This window comes from Drosophila mauritiana, chromosome X, assembly GCF_004382145.1.
Source record: "Drosophila mauritiana strain mau12 chromosome X, ASM438214v1, whole genome shotgun sequence".
NCBI lineage: Eukaryota > Metazoa > Arthropoda > Insecta > Diptera > Drosophilidae > Drosophila > Drosophila mauritiana.
Window position 1 is genome coordinate 14,415,873 of NC_046672.1, and position 25,087 is coordinate 14,440,959.

Consider the following 25,087-nt stretch of genomic DNA (forward strand, 5'->3'; position numbering starts at 1 on the left):
TTATAAGGCGCCGGGCAGAAGCGTCATCGCCATCGGACTGGCCATCGTTATCGGTATCGGAATCGCGCCTATCCCTCTCACCGCTCTCATCGTCGATACATTTCTCCATCCCTGCGGCACAGGCCGCACTCGCAAAGCGCGCCAAATATGCTAGCCCATCTAATGCACTACTTTGAATGGTTTATGTGGGAGTCACCTGTTTGTATTCATAGGCCCAACAGCAATAGGCAAGATGGTAGCATCACTTCTTCAATCTTTTAGTAAAGCGTGTGATTAAGAGCTTAAGCGCAAAAACTTAACGCATAAAAAGCGACTAGAATATGGCTAATAACTCCCTTTCTTGTTGTTTTTACAAATAATTTATAGCTATTACTCTAATAACCAGAGATACCGCACAAAAACTGCGCGGGGCTTAATTTGCTATTAGTAACTACACTTTAAAGCCGTTTTTTTTAGCAAATATTTCTTAGCAAATTGTGTCGAAAGATAGGTTAAAACTTCAAGGGTGTTAAAAGGTGATTCATATGCCACAACAAAATATATAATAAATTGTTGTGTAAAAGTCAAAAACACCTGCCTATTAATAATAATAATGAGAGCTTGTTCATTTGGGAAAATACGTAATATTAGAACTAATCTTGTATGACTTTTTTGCCAGCTGGTCGCTAATATAATTATTTGCTTACTTACATATATATAATAAGCAATATTATAATATATATAATATATATCATATATAATAAGCATATATTAAACAGTTGAACGAAAAACTTCTTTATGGACTTTCATTTATGTATTTAATACCGTTAATTTTCAAAATTTACAGTATCCTTGGTAGTTGCACACAAACATACTAAGGTATTTGTATAACTGAAAAACCGTTTAATGATTTGAAAAATTTACCTTACCTTGAAAAGTTTGTCTTATCCTGGGCAGTTAGCAAACTTCATTAAGTCCAGTAATCCTTTCGTTTCCTATAAATATTTTGATATAAATCATTTTGACAAATCAAACACGGAAGCAACCAAAACAAAAAATATGTGTTTGAAAATCGATAGACAGAAGTATTTTTTTACGGTGTGGCAACTTTACAAACTCCGATAAGCAGAGATGCCACCTGGACAGCTGCCCGCCAACCAATTAAAATTCAAAACAAAGTTTGAAATATATTCACGTAAGACTGTAAAGAGCACAGACTTATGCATAATACAAACTTAATTATGCATGGAATGCAATTTAAGGAAACGAATGCTATTTTTATAAAGGAAAACCCCATTATTTGTTATTCAGAAGTATACTTTACCGTGGCAGCCCTTGCAAACGAATGGCAGCGCTAGCTATCGAATGGCAGCACCAACAATACCCCATTGTGGCATCCCTCCAATGCCCGCCAAATATTTGAAATTCAAAAGTTGTGCTCTGCTCTGTACAATATTTATTAATTACTATTTTTGCGAGTCATGCATGCATCAAAGTGCTTCTTACACATAAATTATTGCTTACTGGCGCTCTGTTTGATTTCGAGGCGGCCCTAGTACGTAAATTGTTCACAAATGCTTAAACTGGGCTGACAGGAATCTTAATTTAGCGAATAATACAAGTCGTATATATAGATTACGTAGATTACATGTATAGATAATTTCGTGCGTTTGATTTCAAGTTATCAATTACCGATTGCTTTGTAACGATTGAAGTTAATTAAATAAATTAAATACAGCTAGTTTGATTTTAACTGCTACAAAATCGGTTAATTTGACATTAAAAAAAAAAACAAAAAAAAAGTGTTTAAGAGACAATGATGACACGATTTGATTGTTTTCTGCTGTTAATAATTTCTTAGCTCTAGAATCTTGAGACTACACGCAGGATGTGGTGTTGTAATTGGCTGGAGGATTACGCGCAAGTACGCGCTCTCCGTTGGAAGCGCTTCATGCGTCGATACCAGTCCTCCTTCCATTCGATTACGATCGAGTGTGGTCCGATGCCCAGGTATCCGGGTGGCGCCTCCGAGTCCCGACCCAAGATCAAATAGGATCTGTAAAATAGGAGGTTTGTGATAAGAATACTGCATAGACAAGCTTATTTCGCTTTTCAATATTATCAGAACATTTTTGTCTTTTTCTGGACTGCTGTTATTCATGTAAGCTCGCACCTGTTTACTCTGATCTTGGGGCAGCGGCACTCCAGGTCCTTAGTCGGTATGATCCAGGTCATAGGACCGCGTTTTAGGGTTGTATTCGGCATTCCGTACACGTTCCCCGCGCCGCTGCTTTCGCCTGGCCTGCTGCGCTTGAAGACGGCCTGGATCTGCAGATCGAAGCGCTCCATTTCGCTGCCTCTGGGATTGGGATTGGGATAGTCCGCCGCCTGGAACTCGTACTCCCCCGTGATCGGGGATCGGGCCGACCCCGGCTGCATCTGGTCCATTTCGTAGTCCGCCACGTCGGGATCCATTGCGCGCCGTTGAGCTTCCCTGCTGACCGCCTCGCTGCTCGTATCGCGACCAATTACTTTTGCCATTATTGCTGTGGAAGAATCGATTTATCAGTGATGACTTTCATTGATTTGAAATAAGCTTATTACTTGGCTACCTTTTTGCCTAATGGATAAGCCAAAAATACACAACTATTTAAATACTTGGTCTAAAATTCAATTTTTGTTCAAAAATTTACTATTTAATATTGTTTTTTTGCAAAACTCGGCTAAAAATTATAGCACAGCAAAAGGAATTACCATTTTATACTCCTTATAACCAATGCTAACCACCCATTTCACTTTTAAACGGATTTTGTAAAATTAATTTTTGTCCAAATTTTCGCATTTTTTGCAAGGGGTACCATCATCAAAATTTGCGAAAAATTGAAAAATCCCAGAATTCCCAAACTTGAATGCAAATCGATTGGGATTTAAACAACGAACTCAGCGAGGTATGACATTCCTTATTTGGGTCATTATTTTCAATGTTTTGATCAAAATACCGATTATTTTTTTCACAAAAAAACTGGAAAACTATTTTTGGCAAAAAACCCCATTTTCAATTTGTCCTTTTTTGCTATAACTTGACTAAAAATGGTCACACAGCAAAAAGAATTACCATTTTATACTCCTTATAACCAATACTAACCACCCCTTTCACTTTTAAACGGATTTTATAAAATTAATTTTTGTCCAAATTTTCGCATTTTTTGCAAGGGGTACCATCATCAAAATTTGCGAAAAATTGAAAAATCCCAGAATTCCCAAACTTGAATGCAAATCGATTGGGATTTAAACAACGAACTCAGCGAGGTATGACATTCCTTATTTGGGTCATTATTTTCAATGTTTTGATCAAAATACCGATTATTTCTTTCACAAAAAAACTGGAAAACTATTTTTGGCAAAAAACCCCATTTTCAATTTGGCCTTTTTGGCTATAACTTGACTAAAAATGGTCACACAGCAAAAAGAATTACCATTTTATACTCCTTATAACCAATACTAACCACCCCTTTCACTTTTAAACGGATTTTATAAAATTAATTTTTGTCCAAATTTTCGCATTTTTTGCAAGGGGTACCATCATCAAAATTTGCGAAAAATTGAAAAATCCCAGAATTCCCAAACTTGAATGCAAATCGATTGGGATTTAAACAACGAACTCAGCGAGGTATGACATTCCTTATTTGGGTCATTATTTTCAATGTTTTGATCAAAATACCGATTATTTCTTTCACAAAAAAACTGGAAAACTATTTTTGGCAAAAAACCCCATTTTCAATTTGGCCTTTTTGGCTATAACTTGACTAAAAATGGTCACACAGCAAAAAGAATTACCATTTTATACTCCTTATAACCAATACTAACCACCCCTTTCACTTTTAAACGGATTTTATAAAATTAATTTTTGTCCAAATTTTCGCATTTTTTGCAAGGGGTACCATCATCAAAATTTGCGAAAAATTGAAAAATCCCAGAATTCCCAAACTTGAATGCAAATCGATTGGGATTTAAACAACGAACTCAGCGAGGTATGACATTCCTTATTTGGGTCATTATTTTCAATGTTTTGATCAAAATACCGATTATTTTTTTCACAAAAAAACTGGAAAACTATTTTTGGCAAAAAACCCCATTTTCAATTTGTCCTTTTTTGCTATAACTTGACTAAAAATGGTCACACAGCAAAAAGAATTACCATTTTATACTCCTTATAACCAATACTAACCACCCCTTTCACTTTTAAACGGATTTTGTAAAATTAATTTTTGGCCAAATTTTCGCATTTTTTGTAAGGGGTACCATCATCAAAATTTGCGAAAAATTTTAAAATCCCAGAATTCCCAAACTTGAATGCAAATCGATTGGGATTTAAACAACGAACTCAGCGAGGTATGACATTCCTTATTTGGGTCATTATTTTCAATGTTTTGATCAAAATACCGATTATTTTTTTCACAAAAAAACTGGAAAACTATTTTTGGCAAAAAACCCAATTTTCAATTTGGCCTTTTTGGCTATAACTTGACTAAAAATGGTCACACAGCAAAAAGAATTACCATTTTATACTCCTTATAACCAATACTAACCACCCCTTTCACTTTTAAACGGATTTTGTAAAATTAATTTTTGGCCAAATTTTCGCATTTTTTGTAAGGGGTACCATCATCAAAATTTGCGAAAAATTTTAAAATCCCAGAATTCCCAAACTTGAATGCAAATCGATTGGGATTTAAACAACGAACTCAGCGAGGTATGACATTCCTTATTCGGGTCATTATTTTCAATGTTATGATCAAAATGACAAAAATAAATATAAATTACTTGCGATAATTAAAAAAAAAATTTGACTACTTTCGTAAAATTTGAAGAAATATTTTTTGCAAACTTATTGAGTAGCGGTCGTATAACTTAAATAATGATTTATTTGAATATGTGACTGGTGCAATTCTTAGGTGGCTTAAAACTTACCGTAGTCTCTTTTGCAGAACTTGTTTAGGTTTAGCCTTTTGGTGCTGACTCTGCATTTGCCGCATTCTGAAAAGGCGAAGAAAAGGGGAACTTTGCTATTAGCCAGTGGGAAAATAATAGGACGTTCACACTGTGAGATCCTCAGCCATTTGGCCATGTGCCACACACAGCGAACGAAGGCATTCACATTTTACAAATAAGATGAAGCTGAGCGAGGGGGCAAATGGATCGAAGTGATATTGTGTTAGAGGTTAATTGGGGGTAGGATTTGAATTGGGGTTCCTTTCCTATCCCTAAGATGCTATGTTGCCCGCCTCCTTTTCTGCGCCCCTTCTACCCATTTGTCCTTCGGATGGGGCATTCCACTCTGGTGTTTACAATTTAATTGCAAAATTTATGTCTTTATGGCCAATGCCAATTAGCAGAAACAGAAACAGTGGCAGCAGCATCAGCATCAGCGTTGCTCGATCAATTTTGCATTAAGACTGCCCCGCCCCCGACTGCCTATTTTTAATACAGAGAAAGAAAAGCTGAATTTCGTTCATTAATTACATTTATAGTATCTGCCTAAAGAAGTAAGATGCCAATTCATGAGTACTCTGAGTTCAATTTTGTGTCAATTCTGATTAATTTCTCTCTGTGTACTTCGACTTCGTGCCTTGGGCCGCCTTTTGTGGCGACTAAAATTAGCCAAGAAGTTTTTTGTTTTGCCCTTGCTCTGGCTGCAAATCGCAGTTTGCATTGTTGTTCGTTCAGACGCCGATCGCAATGTCAACGTAAACGTGACACAATTGAATTTAAACTCTCGATCTGTTCGTGGCATAAACATTTATATGAAATGAGTCGGGCGACTGATAAATCGATCGACACAGGCATATCGAATTTGAAGCCGTATCTAAAATCGAAAGCTGAAATGGCACTTTTCACTTTCTTCTGGCTATTTATGGAGGCGTATTGAAGTGCATTTTCCCGATGCACTTAGCCAGCAAACGATATTTATCGCCGTCATTTAAAGATCATTAGCCACGCCCCGAATACGAAGGAAAATATCCGAAAATAAAGCTGGGAGATTCGAAAATTCTGACTCATTATTCGGGAATCCCTCGTTTGGCGAATGCGGCTGGCTATGTTGCACGTATGCCACATACATTTGTATGTGGGTGCTCAAGAATTGGAAGAAAAATAAATGAAAATCCAAGGAGCAAGATGTGGAAAATATCTTAAAGATCGCATCAACTACCATAGATTTTATTCATTCACATTATTTGCAACTGATTGCACAAATCGGAAAACTTAAAACTTGTGTCAGCAGCACGCCTAACTTTAAATGCCATTCATGTAAATTGCGAGCAAACATAAATCTTCCGAAAATTTGCAAGTCATCAAATTAACATAACATTAAAATTGACCCACCCACGACCCCTTGGCAAACACATTCACACAGTGGGCTGCTTTTCGCTGCGGGTGCAACTAACTTTAAATTAACTCAAACTTGGACAGAATTTTAAATTAATTTAATAAGATTATCAAATTATAAATTCATAATTAACATTCATGTTCGTGCTGAGTGTCGGCGGTGGGCGTGGCCACCATGGCTGGCCGCCCGTCCGCCCCCTTTTGCTGTGCCAATGAATAGCAAAGGACGAACTTTTTGCGTAGATCCTGTGTCTGTGTGTGTCCATTTGCCTAACTCAGTTCTTGGTTACAGGGAATGGAAAACTTTCCACCGACAACTTTTCCAACTTGCGCTTTTCTTTGCCGTTGACAAATAAATTTAAGAGGGGCAGCCTCTTTAAACGCAGCCCTCATCTCGCATCTCAGTGTTCGTCTGCAGCTCGATTTGCATTTTTGGCAAGATGGATAGTGATAGAATGGAGCTGGGCGGAGTTGGTCCTTCGAGCCGGAGGCAACTTGACGTGCAACAATTGCAGCCAGAAATTGATCCTAGTCGTCTGGCAGCTATTCATATCTTGTTGCAATTCTAATGGGTTTTATGGATTTGCACAACCTACCGCCTTGGCTTTGGGGAAACCAAGGCAGAAGCTTAAAAATATTCGACTTAGTCTATGATATGTGGTACTTGGTTAAAACGTTAAATTAATAGTTTTTTTCTAGCATTTTAATAATAAACTACGGTGACGCTTATAACGTTTATAATTGAATATAAGCAGCAAGAAAGATTTAATAGTAAATGCGATAAGCTTGAATCTTAAGCCTCTGTCCCTTTTTCGTCCTTTTCATCCTTTTCATTTGGTCACTTGGCAGTGACAATGTGACTCTATTATGATTAACTCGCCGCTTATATTTCCTGTGGCTGCTTAAGTTGCTCAGTCAATTTGTCATTGTTTCCACTTGCAGCTGCATAAACGGCTCATCTTTAGCAGCATCCTGTCGTCCTGCGGACGCCCAACCACCCACCGTTCGGCTATCCTGCTGTGACTTCGCCTAATGCCTTGAGCAAATAGTTGGGAGCAATTAGCGGCGGAGGCAGAAGCACTAAACTCGCCACTCGCCACTTGGCTCTCGGCTCTCGGCACTGGGTACTGTGTGCACTGGACATTGTGCGACGGCGAAGTGGGCGGCGACTGCTCTTCTTGATGCTGCTGCTGCAGCTTATTCATGGGAAATTAAATAAAAAACTTTTTTAATACATTTGCTTTGCCAAGTTTCGCCCGCTCTCTGTCGTTCTACACTCTTCTGCTCCTCTTCACAGTTCTATTTTCTTTTCGTTTTGTATCTTTCTGTGACGTTTCTTTGGGGTCTTCTGTGTTGTTGTTGCCACTGTTGCTGCTGTTTGAATACCCTGCAGTCGTAAGTATCGAGGGTATAATGTGCTGGGGCTGATAAGTTTTAGGACAATTTTCAAATTCAATTAAGTTAAATTATAATGGAGTTCTGTACAGATCTGTGTAATCACAATTACGAGTATATATTAAAAAGTATTATTTAAAATATCTTTGAATTATAACCAATTTCATTATAAAATTATTTTATATTATTTTAAATTAGATTTTATTACTAGATTGTTGTTTTACAAAATAATTATTATTTGTTTTTTTGTTTACAATATTGGATATCAAAAAGTCTTTACTCTGTACTCATTTTTGTCCTTTTTGTTTTTTCTTGCAGTTTTATTGCAAAGTTTATTTTGCCGCGAGAGCGAGAGGCATTGAGCGTGCGAGTGAGAGGGGGCTAGAACTGGGCTTAGTATGATTTATGCTGCGTGGCGCATTTTGTATGCTTGTTGCACTTCACCACACCCCCCTTCCTTACCCACCCCCTTTTTGACTCTCCGGGGGCTCACTGTACTTTCTTCGCCACTGTAACTAAAAGTTGCGTGCAAACATTTGCGTTGTCTGTTAAGTGCCGTTGTCCCCGTCCCCCGTTTCCCGTACCGTCCCCTTGCCCCACCCCCCTTGCCCCTTGAGCCGCTCCTTGTTTTTCCGCTTCCACTTTTCCTGACCGACAACCGACTGCACTTTAGCGGATTTGTGTTTTCTCACCCATTTTAAAGGATTACAAAGGCGAGCCAAACGCCACGGCAAACTATGCGCCTCCTTCGTCGCGTTCTTAATACAGTGAGTCCTCGCTTTTGTGGAATTTTGGCACTTGAGGTTATATATTTTTATGAAATAAGTAACAAGAGCGCCACCTAGGTTTCACTAGTTCAGAATGATCAACTTATTTTTGAGTATCAAAGACTGGTCCTCGTGATCTGGAGTCCACTGTAACCGCTGATAAACAATATGGTACTACCAGTTAGCATAAGCACTCGCAACCGAATGCCAAGGTGGGGAATGTGGGAAGCGGTCGGATGTGGATACTCGGTTAGCACAGAAAACACAACAGATAGATATGGATATGAGAGGTGGCACTTACTTACCCCTGCCGCCCTCGGTGCGATAGTACTGGGACTGGGCGGCCATTCCGGCGGCGCCGTTGCGGTCGCCACCAGATCCTGGAGAGGACTCGGGCTCATCCGGCTCGGGAGCGGTGTTCTGGGTGTCCAGCATGTTGATCATACGCGGTGGTTGTTCTGCGAGAATACCAAAAAAAGTGGTTATTACAAAAGGTAATAGGACATTTTAATACGATTAGTTTGCTGGGAACTTTGGGCATACTCACTTATGCAGGGGGCGATGTGGGAGCGACTTTGCTGGTAACCTCGAGCGCAGCGGTTGCAGGTCAGTCCGGTGACCCCGTCCTTGCAGGGACATTGACCGCTGGTGCTGTTGCAGATCTTGCCAGATGACCCGATCGGGTGGCACTCGCAGGCTGAAAATGAAGGGCGAAACGAAACGATATAGTATATTAAGTATACAGTTGGGACGCCTGAAACACATAGTGCAGATGTGGATGGATTTCTTTTTTTTTTCAGAGCGTGCTGAGAGCTTAATGGACATGGTCCGGCACTTCAAAGACCAAACGGCAATCGCGAATCGCCACCGGAATCGAAATCGAATCGCAATCGCCAATCTGGTCCACTTGAGTCTTTACTTAAAGTCTTTCAAGTTCTGATTTCATCATCATTACGTTGGCGGTGCACGGTGCATTCACCACAGATCCTACGCGGGATTTTGGCCCCCATCCCGACGGCAGCAGATTCGTTTATGAGCCGTGGAAATGTACATTAACAGATACGATTACCGCCGAGTATTCCGTTCAATTCCGCCCGTTTATGTATGGATGTACATATGTGCACTCCGGCAAATTGAGTGCACGCCACCAGTTAACGGCTGTCCGCCGGATTCGTTCCTTGTCCGTTTCTTGTCCGTCCGCACACGGTTAATTGCAAATGAGAGTGCAAATGGGACTGCCCACCATTATGTTCCGCCCACTTTCTCATTTTTTCCTTTTGCAATCAGTATGCACTCGAACAATGCAATTAAATTTATACCCAAACTATAATAAGTCCATTTAAGCACTATCTGAAGTACTTTTAATACTTTTTGATATCTCGTTTTCGTTCAATATTGTGTTGGTAATAGAGTTTTTCAAACCTAAAGCTGTTTGATTTTACAGCTGGTGTCTACTGAAAACCAAATTATCGTTGGTCACCTTCTGGAATCCTTGTTCGCCTGGTAATTTAAACCGAAAAATCTCTCAATTTGGCATACAAAATGCGCATTTTTGTGCAAAATCTTTGGATCTTTCGATTTTAGATACCAGGCGATGATAATCAGTAGCTGGTGTCTACTGAAAACCAACAAATCGTTGGTCACCTCCTGGAATTCCAGTTCGCCTGGTAGTTTAAACCGAAAAATCTCTCAATTTGGCATACAAAATGCGCATTTTTGTGCAAAATCTTTGGATCTTTCGATTTTAGATACCAGGCGATGATAATCAGTAGCGGGTGTCTACTGAAAACCAACTTATCGTTGGTCACCTTCTGGAATCCTTGTTCGCCTGGTAATTTAAACCGAAAAATCTCTCAATTTGGCATACAAAATGCGCATTTTTGTGCAAAATCTTTGGATCTTTCGATTTTAGATACCAGGCGATGATAATCAGTAGCGGGTGTCTACTGAAAACCAACTTATCGTTGGTTACCTTCTGGAATTCCAGTTCGCCTGGTAGTTTAAACCGAAAAATCTCTCAATTTGGCATACAAAATGCGCATTTTTGTGCAAAATCTTTGGATCTTTCGATTTTAGATACCAGGCGATGATAATCAGTAGCGGGTGTCTACTGAAAACCAACTTATCGTTGGTCACCTTCTGGAATCCTTGTTCGCCTGGTAATTTAAACCGAAAAATCTCTCAATTTGGCATACAAAATGCGCATTTTTGTGCAAAATCTTTGGATCTTTCGATTTTAGATACCAGGCGATGATAATCAGTAGCGGGTGTCTACTGAAAACCAACTTATCGTTGGTTACCTTCTGGAATTCCAGTTCGCCTGGTAGTTTAAACCGAAAAATCTCTCAATTTGGCATACAAAATGCGCATTTTTGTGCAAAATCTTTGGATCTTTCGATTTTAGATACCAGGCGATGATAATCAGTAGCGGGTGTCTACTGAAAACCAACTTATCGTTGGTTACCTTCTGGAATTCCAGTTCGCCTGGTAGTTTAAACCGAAAAATCTCTCAATTTGGCATACAAAATGCGCATTTTTGTGCAAAATCTTTGGATCTTTCGATTTTAGATACCAGGCGATGATAATCAGTAGCTGGTGTCTACTGAAAACCAACTTATCGTTGGTCACCTTCTGGAATCCTTGTTCGCCTGGTAATTTAAACCGAAAAATCTCTCAATTTGGCATACAAAATGCGCATTTTTGTGCAAAATCTTTGGATCTTTCGATTTTAGATACCAGGCGATGATAATCAGTAGCTGGTGTCTACTGAAAACCAACAAATCGTTGGTCACCTCCTGGAATCCCAGTTCGCCTGGTAGTTTAAACCGAAAAATCTCTCAATTTGGCATACAAAATGCGCATTTTTGTGCAAAATTTTTGGATCTATCGATTTTAGATACCAGGCGATGATAATCAGTAGCTGGTGTCTACTGAAAACCAACAAATCGTTGGTCACCTCCTGGAATTCCAGTTCGCCTGGTAGTTTAAACCGAAAAATCTCTCAATTTGGCAATGAAAACCAACTAATCGTTGATCACCTCCTGGAATTCCAGTTCGCCTGGTAGTTTAAACCGAAAAATCTCTCATCTCTCATATATGTCATACATATGTCCAGCTTGACTTAATCCTGTTTTATATCTGTGAAATTGTAGATAGACGGGATGTAAGATCCGTAAATTATATTGCATATTTATTTTTCACAGACCCTCTTACACTTCACTTAGTTTTAAGAAGGAAACAACCGGGAGGGGATTACTTCTGTCATATGTGTCGGTTTGAGACTATTATGAAGGACTTTACAGCTGTTTCTTCAGCTGAGCCTGCTCCCTGTGGGTTGTTTAGTTAATAAGCCGCTTTTGGCCACATTTAATGGGTCTTTGCGCTGGCTCTTGGCCAAAAGCTGTTGCATATTTAAAGATTTAACTTGTGCATGACATTGGGAATGGAGTGCCCAGGGGGTGGGAGGTAAAAGTGGGTGTCAAGTTCTGAATACACACACCTATGGCATTTAACCCATTAGGATTTGGTTGCAGAAAGAAATATTTCTTGAATTTAAATGCATTTAGAATATTTAACATGAAATATTAGATGTATTTTCAACACCATTACTTTTTACATGGGTGTGTGTGGAGGTTGGGACAAGCTTTTAACACTTGCAACTAATGGGTTAACTAGGCGTACAGTTATCCCTCTGTCCTGCTCTTGCAATTCCGGCCGCTCGCTTCCACTTTCATATCCCATATACAGACATACACCGTGTTGCGTGCGTTCGTGCAACATTTGGTAATTTAATCCGATTTACAATAAATTAAATGCGATTTATATGCACACAGTGACACATCCGGATGATAACAACAACAGCAGCAGCGGACAATAATAACTTGCAACAACAGCAACAAGAGCAACAATTCCGTGTGTCCATTGTTGCTGCCTGCAGGGCGTTTCATAGTCGCCGAACGAGAACAGTGGGGCAAAATTGCATACATCCATACAAAAATATGTTAAAATATTATTCCCTAACTAGAATGTATTTTTAGTTTTTATAAGTGATATAATCAGGATATTTTTGTAGTAGCTCCATTTAAAATAAGTTTTCTGTAGTCCCAGGATGTGGCAGGTTATTGTACCACTGTGCCGCTTACGGTGGGTTTTGGGGGCAACAATATGACAACAATATGCGAGTTGTGTGCGCCGCGCTATCTGCGAAGAGCAGAGTGTGGGCCGGTTGGATAGGAACGGGAATGGGAATGGACATGGGATTGGTGTTGGGATTCGGATTGGGATGTGGTCCATGGACCTGGGGCATATGGGCCATGGAATATGGGATATGGGGATGTGGGACTTGGGACTTGCAGCTTTTGGATATTGTTAAAATAAGCAAGCCAGAAAAAATTGCGGGGAATGCGAGCGAGCGAGCGAGTTCATTACATATCCCATATCAGTGCACGGCATTGGCATTGGCATACATACACATACAATACACCATATATCCCCGTATCCGGATCCCATCTGGTCCGGATCCCCGGTGCATTCCATATGCTCCTCCTCCTCTGTCCGGATTTTCTTCTCATTTCCCATTTGCGGGTAGGTTTCCCTCTGTTTTCATGCCCCGCTTTTGGCTCTTTTCCTCGTTTGGTCCATTGGCCGTGATAAAGATTATGAATTTTCATTATGGCCAGGCCAGCAGATCCCACTGCATCCCATTCGATTGGCTTCATTTTCGAATAGTCGAGTATGGACCTCCCCCGATAGCCATTTGCATTTCTATTTAATTATTGAGTCCACAGTTGCATCGATGATTCAGGGTGGAAGCCCTTTCACCAGAGATCTCCTTTTAATTTAACTCGAAGTGCGACCCAAATTTTGGCACAAAGAGCCACTGCGAACGAGTCATTCCTTCTGGCTTATCCACAGATCGATTCGGGTCAGGGACTCCCGAAATAAATGAGCTCCTAATGAGCGGAGTCCACCAATGAATCACTTGAACCACTGACTGACCGACTGGCCAATGGGTAAGTTGTGTGGAGGCCAGGGATTCCAGTGAAAGTGAATCAAATCCAAAGTTTACAACTTATTGCTCACTTAATTTAAATTGAATATTTGCGTGTTTCGTGGAAACTCTAAACTAAAGGGAAAACATTCATTTGTCTGTACTTTATCGCCTCCTGTGCACCATTAATATCATGCATGTATGTATGTTAATCGAATAATCTAGTGAAACAGATGATTTAAGGCCATTATCCACTCATTAGATCATTGATTTAACACGAATTTCTCGCTGCGCGCCGATTCAAAGTTACCTCATTCATTGAACGACCTATTAAACAGTTGAGTACACAGAAATAAATGTGCGTATGTGGCGAATACAATATATGTACATATACATATATATATATATCCCATGTTTATTCACATTTTCAGGTATGTTTTATGGCATCTGCCAGGCATGGATATTTTTAAATCAATCATTCGCAGTATGGCTGGCATTCATTTGTACGAGCATATAGTATATGAAATGTACGTAGTGTGTTTTTGCACTCCAATCCCCTTGACCTCCGACCCTTTTTTGCATTTATGTTCGACAATTTTCCGGCTTTGAATACTTCGATTTTATTTGCCCTGGCCGTTTTTCATTACCAAAGAGTTAAAATGGATGATGGATTAAAATTGTTGCAAATAAATGAGAGAGAATGCCATCCTGTTTGCTACTTTGCCACCACGAATATGTTATTACACTTTGAGTGCGATTTCCCAGGTAGCCTTGTGTTTTTCTTGGCTCTCGCTTCCTTTTTCCAGGGCAACGGAAAATTAATTAAGCAAACCACCCACTCGCGTTCACTCAAACAAAAAGTACTAACAGTGGGCCTAGTGTAAACATCATAAAGCAAATCAAGCGCAATTTGTTATTGTTTATTTCAACTTTGCGCAAGCAAACCTCCCAATTTGCCCCCATCCAAAAAAGAAAACAAGAAAAAAGCAAAAGGAAAACCCCACTGACCACTGGAGGAAAGTGCGTTACATAAATTTACGGCAAAACTCTCTTCCTCGGCCATCAATTGCCATAAAATATTACCCGAAATTTTCTAGTACAACAGCGACGACGAAACAAGACGGAAAAACAGAAAAAAAAGTGAAAAACGAAAATTGTTAGCCATAAAGAGCACAGCTGCCAGAAGTCAGTAGTCAGGGGGCTATTGTTGATGCTGCTATTTGTTATTATTAGCAAAAAACAAAAGCCCAAAGAATCGTGCAATTTTCCAAAGAAAACCAAACAGACTCCGCTGCGGCCAAAGAAGAATTATGAAGAAGATTTCCCAGACAAAGTCTGCCGCGCCATCGGATGATTTGCAGTGAGAGATTACACCTGACCAAGTGGGCGGAGATTCGCAGATCCAGCCCATATAACACTAACCAGACAAGATCGGCCGTATATAAGTACTATACATACATATATATGTATATATATATATATATGGGAACTTGTGCATTCGAGGAAAAGCCATTTGCTACTTATTAGCTGGCAAAGGAAACCTTTTGAAAAGCCAAAAATTTACATTTTACATTTTAAAATATTCGAATATTGAAAAATCATTCAATTGCCATTTTATTCAATGCATTTCTGCATTTGTTTGGGTTACAAGCATGAGCTCATCGATATAATTTTAAATGCACTATTTATTTGCATAATTTTATTGTTTGTACGCCAGAAATAAACGCTTTCGTCGATTGTTTAATAGTTTCAATTTTTTCCCCACGAAAAGAACACAAATAAAGTTAGTTTTTCTTAAGAGCAATTGCGTATTTTTGTCTAATACAGACATTTATTCTTAAAAAGCTATCCATTTATGGTAAAACCGCTGTCTAAATTTAAATATTTATAATCAAATTCATAACTTTTTGATCTAAATGATTTTCAAACTTATACGAACTCAATGCGATTATCCTTAAAGCCAGGATAACATTACACATTCAATTATTCGCACACATATCACACATATCACACGTCAATGATTCACTCGAATGATCTACCAATTGCTCATGAATTCAAATGAGCCATTTGATTTGGCCCGAATGCCTGGCAAAAACCGGTCCAAAAAGGCGATTCACCTTTGCCATCGCACTTCACACTTGAGTTTAAGCCGGCGGGCGGAACTTTTCTTGGGTCTTATTAATAAATCAAAGGCTCCGCGCGACACTCCAGGAAAAGTTGCTTTTCCTCGCCGCTTCCTCTTCTACATCCCCCCCCCCCCCCCACCAATTTTCCTGGGCGGTGGAGTAAAAAAAGTTTATCGCGGTTGCAACTGGCGCAAAGTTCGCTCAACTTTCGTTCGCCGTTCAAATGAGCAAAAAGCCTCTTCTCGTCTTGCTACAATTTTCTGTTGCATGTACAAAGTTTTCCATTTGCAGGTGGGGAAAAGCTGGTAAAAGGCTGGGAAAATCGACTCAGGCCGACAGGCGGACGGGAAAAAACTTTCCGCGCATTTCAAATTGTGCGTTAAAGATTGAGGCGCCTGGGGAAAATCGAGAGGAGCGGTGGAAATACGTAGGCGGGGTAAACAGATCTGAATGGGCCTATTGAAAATCAAACGACGCGCAGTAAAGTAGGCAATGTGTAGCCGAATTGTTGCCAAACTCCCGCTACTTCTGGCCGAAAGTGCACCGTTTCGGAAAATGATTTTCCAACTGGAAAAGTGGGTGGTGGTTGGTGTGAGCGAAAGCGGGTGGCTGGTGAAATGGCAGCGCCAATTTGACGCTCGAACAATTTGCACAGCTTTAAATGTCGGCTCGCATGCAAAATGTCATAATTCAAATTGGGCGGCTTTGCCCTCTATCCTTTCAAAACTGCACGAGGATTTGGGGACACTTCGGTTCCTGCGGGCTAAACGGTGCCATAAGCTCATATGTACACTCAGAGAAACAGAAATACACCTATTCATATTCTACACTGCTGATAAAATCAAGTTACTCCATTCTTCATTCTTTGGCTTAAGCAAATCAATCAAATCGGCCCAAAATGAACTTCACTTCTTAAAATTCCAAGCGCATATCCGATTCGTTGTGCTGTCTCAATACAACCCCTATAAAACTCAAATGTTTCTATCAATATTTTTTTGTACTCTTCTGGCTGTTGTTTAGCTATGTCAAAAATTGTTCAAAAATTGCCTGTGTTTGTGGGCATGAACTTTTATAGCTTTGCCGGCAGAAAATTTGTCACGGGGCTTAGTTTTTGGCTGGAACCACCACCACCACCGCCCACTGGCTCTGAAATAGATTTTTCCGGCTTAGTTTGGCGAAGCCACCTTGGCATGTTGTATGATAAATGCATTTCGCGCTGGCATTCCAAAATTTCAATTAAGTTGCCGAGCGACCCTCGCAGCGATAACCTTTAACCTTTAAGCGATTCGCCACAGTTGCATCGGCGCGTTTTATGAAATTCTAATGATGTTTGACTGATTCCTGCTCCCGGATTCCTACCCCACGTAAATAATAATGTCCTTGCCCAGCCACCCCCATTTTCCACCGCATTTTCATGAACTTTGGGCAATAAAGAAACTTTTCCCGTCTACGTGTGTGTGGCATTATTTTAATTGCCGCTCCTGCTGTTTTCCATCCATGTTATATATTGCTGTAACATTTCGCACGTGACTTTCTGATTTTATGGCTTTTAATTTCACGTATTTAGTTACGGATAATGTTAATTGTATTCCAGGGCACGCCCAACGCCCCCAAAACGCCCCATTGACACATGCGAATCCGTTGAGTCTTTTGTCATCGTGGATATGGCATCTATGAGTTCCGGGCAGTTGAAAACAATTGGTAGGCATTCAATTGTATACCCTAATTACTGGGCGATGATAAACGGTTATGGCAGATACGACAGGATAATGGACATTAAAAGGATGTCACCACACAGGGCATCTGATACGGAAATGTTGGGTTCAATTGGGGTTTTGAAATAAACACTTTGAATATATCAACTTGATTAGTTTGAATAGTATACAAACTATATATACAACTATAAAACTGAATTAAATGTGCTACCAAAAGTATCTATACTTTTTCCTTCACTACAACCAAAAGTATCATTTCAATCGAGAAGCAACTATATAAATAGCAAATATTTCCTACGTTTTGCTCATTATTTGCAGAGCACACAATCTGCGATTTGCACTTCTTGTTTTTATTGCCCTCATATGTGGCATGCAGATTTAATGATGTCAACGATGGCAATGGGGCAAAAAGTAGAGTATACTTTTTTGGGGTTCTGGCGGAGGGTTCAGATTTTAATTACCAAAAGAGCAGTCGCTGGGGCAAAGGCAACACATGCAGACAAGTGTATGAATAACGATTCGTTTACGGCCAGGATGTTGGGATGTTGGGATGTTGGGAAGTCGGAATGTCGGATCCTCCCGTTGGACAAATAATAATATGTAATTTTCCGGTCATTGAAACATTTGCACAAATAAGGAAATTGACTGAAATGACTTTGACAACACGTGTCCGTATCTATGAGTTTGCATCTGAATCTAAGTCTGTATCTGTATCTGCATCTACATACAGCTGTGTGTAATTTCGAATTGCAAATACCAATTCCACAGCCAACTCCTACATCCAACATTTCCATCCCAACCAAACTCTCCGTCTAGGCGATGAATTATGGCTTTGGATGGCGTTTGCTCCATTAGACTTGACTTCGAGCCTTCCTCGAGTAAATCATTTGAATATTTAAATTAAATCAACTTCAAATTCAAATTCAACTGAGGCACACACACTCAAGTAAGTGGAGTTTTGCGGAAGCTAAGTTGCTCCTAATCTTTTTCATTTTAACTGGCAATCGAAATGAATTTAAGCCGTTAATTATAAAGGAAGTTAATGGCATAGCTCAAAACTAATGGCTTTCAAAGTCAGATTCGGAATGCGGATTGCGGCGAAAAGATTTTGGAACAGTACAACTGACTGACTTATTGACAACTTAATATTAACAACAAGCTGAATGTTTAATCGCCACATTTAAGTGTGTAATTGTGGCATTTGATTAAGAGTCTCTGCAGCTAAAGGTAATTAAAATTTGCCAGGCAAGACTTACTTAATGTTGATTATATATTCTAATTGTAATTATCTCGAAACCAATTAAATAATTTCCTATGATAGATTGAATGCTTGTTTCCTAACATTCCCATTGCAAATGCAGTGTACGTACTTCAATTTATTCACACGAATTCCTCGTTGCGTAAGATTAAAGTGCTTACTATTTTTAAGTCAACGCCTTAAAGGCCTTGAAATTTGCAACTCCTGAATAATAAAATTCAAAATACAACCCACAAACACATGAGTACACCCTTTTGTGGCAGCTTTTGCTGTCGTTTCACAGAATGCCATTAGTAATGTGAAATTATTTTAAATTTATTTCGAACGTTATGGGGGAATATGTATGACTATGTATGAAAAACGAGCCAGCTCGAGATGAAACGTATAAATCACTGAATGTCCTCCTGCGACACTTCCGTCGGGGGCATCAGCTGGAGAGGATTCCTTCTCGATTCTTTCTCCTGTGGCTCCTGTGCCACAAAGATTTTCCCCAGCAATTTCGGGCTGACTAATTGAAAGTTCGAGGGGAGTGGGGGGGCCAAAGGAAGTGGATGGCAGCCGCAACATTTGGCAAATGACAAACATGACGTAAAACATTTTGCCAACAAGCCAGCAACAACTCGCAAAAACACAAATGAAACAAATGAAACAATGGCAGCCACTGTAAGTCGGGGAATGTACAAATCTTTCTTAACAAATTGCACGCGTGTCAAAATTAAAACGAATAAATTTTTTATGGCCTCCGACGAAGGGGCATATAATTTAAAAAATTGTCGCAGCGGCGCCTTTTTTGTCTCGAAATCGCAAGTGGTTGAGTGGGTAGCGGTGGGTTTCGGTGGCTTACGGTGGGTTGCGGTGGGTGGTTATTCGCCGATATTTACGATGGCGGCTCCGTTCCGACTTAGCGGCGGATAATTAATTAAAAATCGATAAGAATTTGATTTGGATTTAACGGCTCTGGCTGAGCGGACACGAGAATTATGATGCTTAGTCAGCCGAAATCCGCAAGCCGAATCGCTGAACGCTGAAAGCCAAATTCCGAATGCCAAAAGCGGTTTTCGACCAAAAATTTCTGACACCGCAATGACAAACGACAGGCGGCACCCCCTACAACACCTACCGAAAATCCACACGAAAATCACTCCCACTGGGGCCTTTTGTTTTTGTTTTTGTTTACGATACTCGATTCGCAATTAGGTATAAATTTGTTGAATGTGAATTCCCAGCGGGATACTGCCAACTACTATACATGTTATATCCGCTTATACATATATAATATATACATATATATATACATACATATATATATACATAATATATACATATATATGTATCTGGATGCGCCACGAAACTATAAATAGTCGAGCGCTTCAGATTTTAGCCATGTGGGCCACCTGATTTGATTGTTTGCCAATGAAAATGATTGCAGGCTATAAATTTCGGCTGCTTCCTCCCCTTCTTCTTATTCCTCTTCCTCTTCCTCTTGCTCCGCCTTATAGAGCACATCCGCTATCTCAGTTTTCTACATTAAATAATCCACTTTGAATTCGCGGTAATGACCATCGCAAAAAGCAGGTTCGTCTGAACATTCACATGATTAAATATTATTTAGCAACAAGCATTGCCACCAATCTTAAGTATTTGTATTTTTATACTATTACTTAATCCATTTGTTCGATTTTTAAACCATTTCCCTTTTTTCCTCTAGCGTCTTTTTCTTATCCGCTGGCTTCGTTTTATTTTTATTGTTTCGATTGGAGCGCGTGAATTTATGGCGCTCATAAATTACATAACAAACAACACACTCGAAGGTCGCCTGGGGATGGGCTGGCCAAAGGGTGGCCACAGGGGGCTAAAGGGGTGCCAAAAAGGGGGCCTAAGGGGGATCGAAAGGGGATACAAAGGGGTGGTCACAGGGGGGCTGCTGGCGCAGTTGGATGTCGCTGTGAGCTAATTATTGTAAATTAGTCATTAATCTCGGACACAAGAATGTCTGATTGCTTAATACGTTCTTTTTTTAATGCTAGCTTTTTTTTATTAATATGTTTAAAGCTTACCTTTGCAAACCTTGCGGTGGGTGAGTGGTTTGGTGGCGTCTCGGTAGAATCCCTCCTTGCACTGATGACAATTCCGGCCCGTGGTCGAGTGGCGACAATTCTGGCAGACTCCGCCGGAGACGCCCTGCGAAAGTCGGAAGATTTCCATGTTGAAGCGGCACTGACGGGCGTGCTTGTTGCAGTTGCATTCTGCAGAATGAAAAGAAGCAAGACAAGTTCGCATGAGAAAAGATACATTTGCTTTCAACGGCTCTATTGCCGCCTTCGATTTGGCCATATCCCAATGCGATAAATGCTAAAAAGAAAGAAAATGGCACGCAAAATGGTTTGTCCAGGCAAATGGGCCAAGATTTCGATCTAGAATGGTGCGACTTGGGTTGGGGCAACAGATTGGCAGTGGATCTGCTGGATGGGAGTGCTATTTGTCTAGCGGGATATTGGCTTAGGCTGGATAATTTATGCGGCGATTTGTCTTGAATTACTTACTTAAGTCGAAGAGCATATCAGGGGGAGTTACCCAACGGAAAACGGGGCGTATGAACGATATAGGTGGGTGATATTCTTTAGCAGCATTGGATTTATATGACTTAATAAATTGGGTAACATTGAAGGGCATTTTGTCCGCTCAAATATTTTGAATTAATGCTATAGCTAGTAGATACTTTCTTCATAAGGCTAATACAAAAAACCACATAGATCCACTTAATGCATTTAAGTAAAAGGTAACTGGCATTTACCATTCGATCAATGAAGACCGGAGATTTCTTAGCTTTTTTGCTGTCGCCTGCTGCTTGTTATGCTTTTGGCAAACAGTTTTGCTATTGACATTCGAAGGCGAGTGCTGCGGTTGCTGCTGCCTGCCATTGCTACACTCAGAGAAATGAGAGTGAGTTGAAATGCAATTGGGATAAATACTTAAAATCAAGCCAGTTTTCAAGATGCTCAAATTGCATGTTGTACATTAGAAGTGAGTTCTTAGTATGACTTTCTTCGGTAGATATTTGTAAGCCTCGCTCGTTTTTATCAGTGTACGCTTGCTGTGCTGAGTTGACATCTTTCAGCTGAGGTTTGGTGGCAAAAGAAAGGAACGACAGGGCAGACGGAAATGGACAGCTGACCTGTCAATGGCATCGACCACGAAACTGGAATCTTTCTGCTGTTGCAGCTTGCGGCTAGACAAAAACTTGAAGCGCCCCACCATTGTCCACTGGTCGAGGGCCCACTGTCTGCGATGATTCTGTGCAATCGACAGTTGCTTCATTTCGCAGCTTGCAGCCTGAAAAGTTCGGTGCACAGCTTGGTTCTGGGCACATATGTATGTTATAATTATCTTGCACAGTGGCAGACAAGACGACTCTCGTCTCCACTTTCACTCCACTTTCCACTCTCACTGGTTCTATTGGATCATCGAATGCTCCATGGTTAATGCCGCATGCCACATGCCCATTCCTCAGTTCTCATTCCTAAGTTCCCGTCCTCATGCCAGCCACAGAGCAACTTATGTCAGCGCAAATATTTGAGCGCAGTCAGGGACTTTTGCATTCATACACTGAGATAAAAAGTTACTAATGTACATTTTAATACAACTATATATGTCCAAATGACTCTAGAAAATATATAAGATACTATTTACTGAACTAAAAACCAAGTAAATTCCATTGGCTGAGCCTTAAATCAACTTATCTCATGACTAGATGAATATTTTTTCACAGTGCAGTCTCCCCAACAGTTGGAGACCGTTGTAGAATCGTCAACAAAAGCTAAGCAAATATTTGGAATACGCAGAGAGCTCCAAGCACGGCGTGTGGCTAATTGACAAGCTACCAGGCTGCCTACCAACAGATATACCAACTAGACCTAGTATATAGCCCCCAAAACTCCCCACTTCCGCCCCGAAAAAGGGTTCGGTTCGGTGTTAAAAATGCTAGATAATTAATTTTAATGACACACTTACGACCTGCGACTCGCGACTCCCGGCGAATGCCACTTGATTTATGGGCCGGGCAGAGATATTTTCGTTTTTACTTTTTTTTTTGTTTTGTTTCGGGGGGTTTCTTTTCTTTTGGGTGCCATGTAAATCTCAGTTCGACGATTACAAAATGCCCATCCAGCTCAATCAAATGCGACTTAAAGCCATGCATAAAACCGCTCATTAGCCGGACCCCAAGCTGCTGTGTTAGCCGAGAAAGGTGAGCCCAGTAATTAAGTTCAAATTTGATAAGTGGCCCTCAAACACTCATACACTCCCCGGCATCGTCGATGGATTTCGGTGGACTGAGGGGAAAACAATGAAATCGTCAGTATCGGTATCGGTATCTGTATCCGTATCTTTGTCGCAGTCGCAGGCCCAGAAATTAACTGCCTGGGAGAGTTTCCAATAAAACGACATTTTTAGGCCGCTTAACTTTCGACACGAATTAGTCACTGGGTGACCAAAAACGATCATTAATTTTTCTCAGGGAAAGCTAGTCGGTGCGAAAAAGGATAAGAGTTTCAGAAAAGATTGGAATGGCCAAGTATCTGTAATTTCAAGGATTGTTTCAGAAATGGCAATTTGAATCGCTGTTGTTTCCGGTACTCGATTCAAATTTTGCGAGCTATGAATGGAAGCCCTTTGAAATCTACCCAAGCCACAATCAGTTTGTGCATCTCTAATTAACTGCAGAAGGGCTTTTTCCTTTCTTTTTTTATGCTCCTCAGGGATATTTTTTGGACATGGATTTCTGGCCAGGAGCAGATTTGGCCAAGCTTAGCAGCTCAGAATTGGCCAGTGCTGCTCGATGGAAGACCGTTTATAAATTGTCGGAAAGCGCTCGCTTTTGGCCACTGCCATTGGCCGAAAACAAACCAAAACATTCCATATCCAAGCAGACCAAAGCCAAAGCAAACGCAAACCGACCAAAAGCCAATTCAACGTTATGCTTTTGAGTTGATCCAGAGTATGAAGTTCATGCCGGAAGTATTATGACATCCAATATTTTGTATGTTCGACAAAAAACAAAATAAAATCGTTTCAAATTAAAATGGATTTCTACTTATATTTCATTCTTGTTGTGGTCAGTTATAGTTAATTAATCTATTAATACTAATGAAAAGCCGCAATAATTGTGGTCAAGTTTTTTTTTTGCTTATTAAAGTCATTTGACAAGTAATTATTTTACTTCAGCGTAATGTTTTTTTATATTATTAATTATTTTCTTTAAAAATCAATAAATATAAAAAAAGGTTTATATGAACAAAGCATTCTGATTTCCAAAATATCAGATTTTAAGAAAAAACTCTTTAATATTTTCCATATCTCCATTAATATTATTAAATCATAGAGTTTCAATCACGATTTTGCTGAATGGACCTCGCATAAACCAACTAGCTGTTGATGGGTTTTTATCCCCCATTTTTGGGGGTTTCTGGCGTTCGGGGCTTGGGGTTTTGTTGGCCGGGGCTTTTCCTTGTCCATGTCCTGGCTGAGAGTTTTCAATTTTCCTCACTCGATCCCCTCGTCTGCTGGTCGTTGTCGACATTTCATCGTTTTATGATTGATTGCGTTCGCCTCGCAGTGATTTTCGGTTACCGAAAATTGTGAATTGAATTCGTGGCGTGGAGGGCGGGGCTGGGGGGAATGGAAAGCTCCCGAAAAAGGTGGGGGGATTCGAACGGAAGCGGTGGCTTTCAATGGCTGTTGGTTGTTGGTGCGATTGCGGTTGCGGTTGCTGCTCTTGCGTTTTTGCACTGCAATTTGACAATTTCATCGCAAAATTGTTTTGGTGTTTGTGGCCGTGTTGTGTGCTTCTGTGATTTATCAAAAGTGGTCGTTTTACACACACACACACACAAAATCACGAAAAACAAAAACATTCTCGCTTGGTAATTAATAATTTGAGTTTTTGCACACCAAACAATGCAAAATCATTGTTCATCGGCGTACAAAAAAGTGAAGTGATTCACCAGAAGCCGAGCAATTATGTCATCTCATCGCGTCTTTGGCTGTCTGTCTGAAGTCTGTCCATTCTGGTTAACCCAATTTCGCCACTCTTTGAACTACAACTATACTTCTATATAGTTCAGGGCGAGTATTTATAAACATTTTCATCGTAAAACGGCCCAAAACAGTCGTAAACAGCCAGAACCACTTTCATAAATTCTTCGCACTGACTTCGCTGGAAGCGCCCGATGAAAATACCAAGAAAATCGCCCATCCTCATCCACATGGCCCCCCAAAAAAAAGCATCCAAACAATTGGAGACCTCCGGCCAAAAAAGCCCCACTTTGCGTCTAACTGCATTGTAATAAGCTTTATTGGCCAATGTAATTAACTTGCTGGCTTTTCACCAGCAAATTTATTTCGTCTGTCACCCAGTGGATGGTAAATCTTTATTTTGCTGGCGATCAAGAAGTGGGAAAACCTTTTACTAG

The 25,087-nt window shown here is 40.2% G+C and overlaps 1 protein-coding gene across 2 annotated transcripts in view; it reads right to left on the minus strand.

Annotated features, from left to right (window-relative positions):
* Nucleotides 1-1,423: 1,423 nt before the first annotated feature.
* LOC117148006 (netrin-A) overlaps nucleotides 1,424-25,087 on the minus strand; it is a 46,531-nt gene continuing 22,867 nt past the window's right edge. Inside the window, exons 2-7 of one of the 2 annotated variants that reach the window (XM_033315165.1) lie at nucleotides 20,675-20,863; nucleotides 9,076-9,225; nucleotides 8,834-8,986; nucleotides 4,951-5,016; nucleotides 2,153-2,525; nucleotides 1,424-2,035 (exon numbers count right to left, since the gene is read on the minus strand). In XM_033315165.1, coding sequence (XP_033171056.1) covers nucleotides 1,894-2,035; nucleotides 2,153-2,525; nucleotides 4,951-5,016; nucleotides 8,834-8,986; nucleotides 9,076-9,225; nucleotides 20,675-20,863 — 1,073 coding nt within the window. In that variant the 3' untranslated portion in view covers nucleotides 1,424-1,893. Of the gene's footprint in view, nucleotides 2,036-2,152; nucleotides 2,526-4,950; nucleotides 5,017-8,829; nucleotides 8,987-9,075; nucleotides 9,226-20,674; nucleotides 20,864-25,087 lie in introns of both variants that reach the window. The other variant, XM_033315166.1, reaches the window with a different exon arrangement.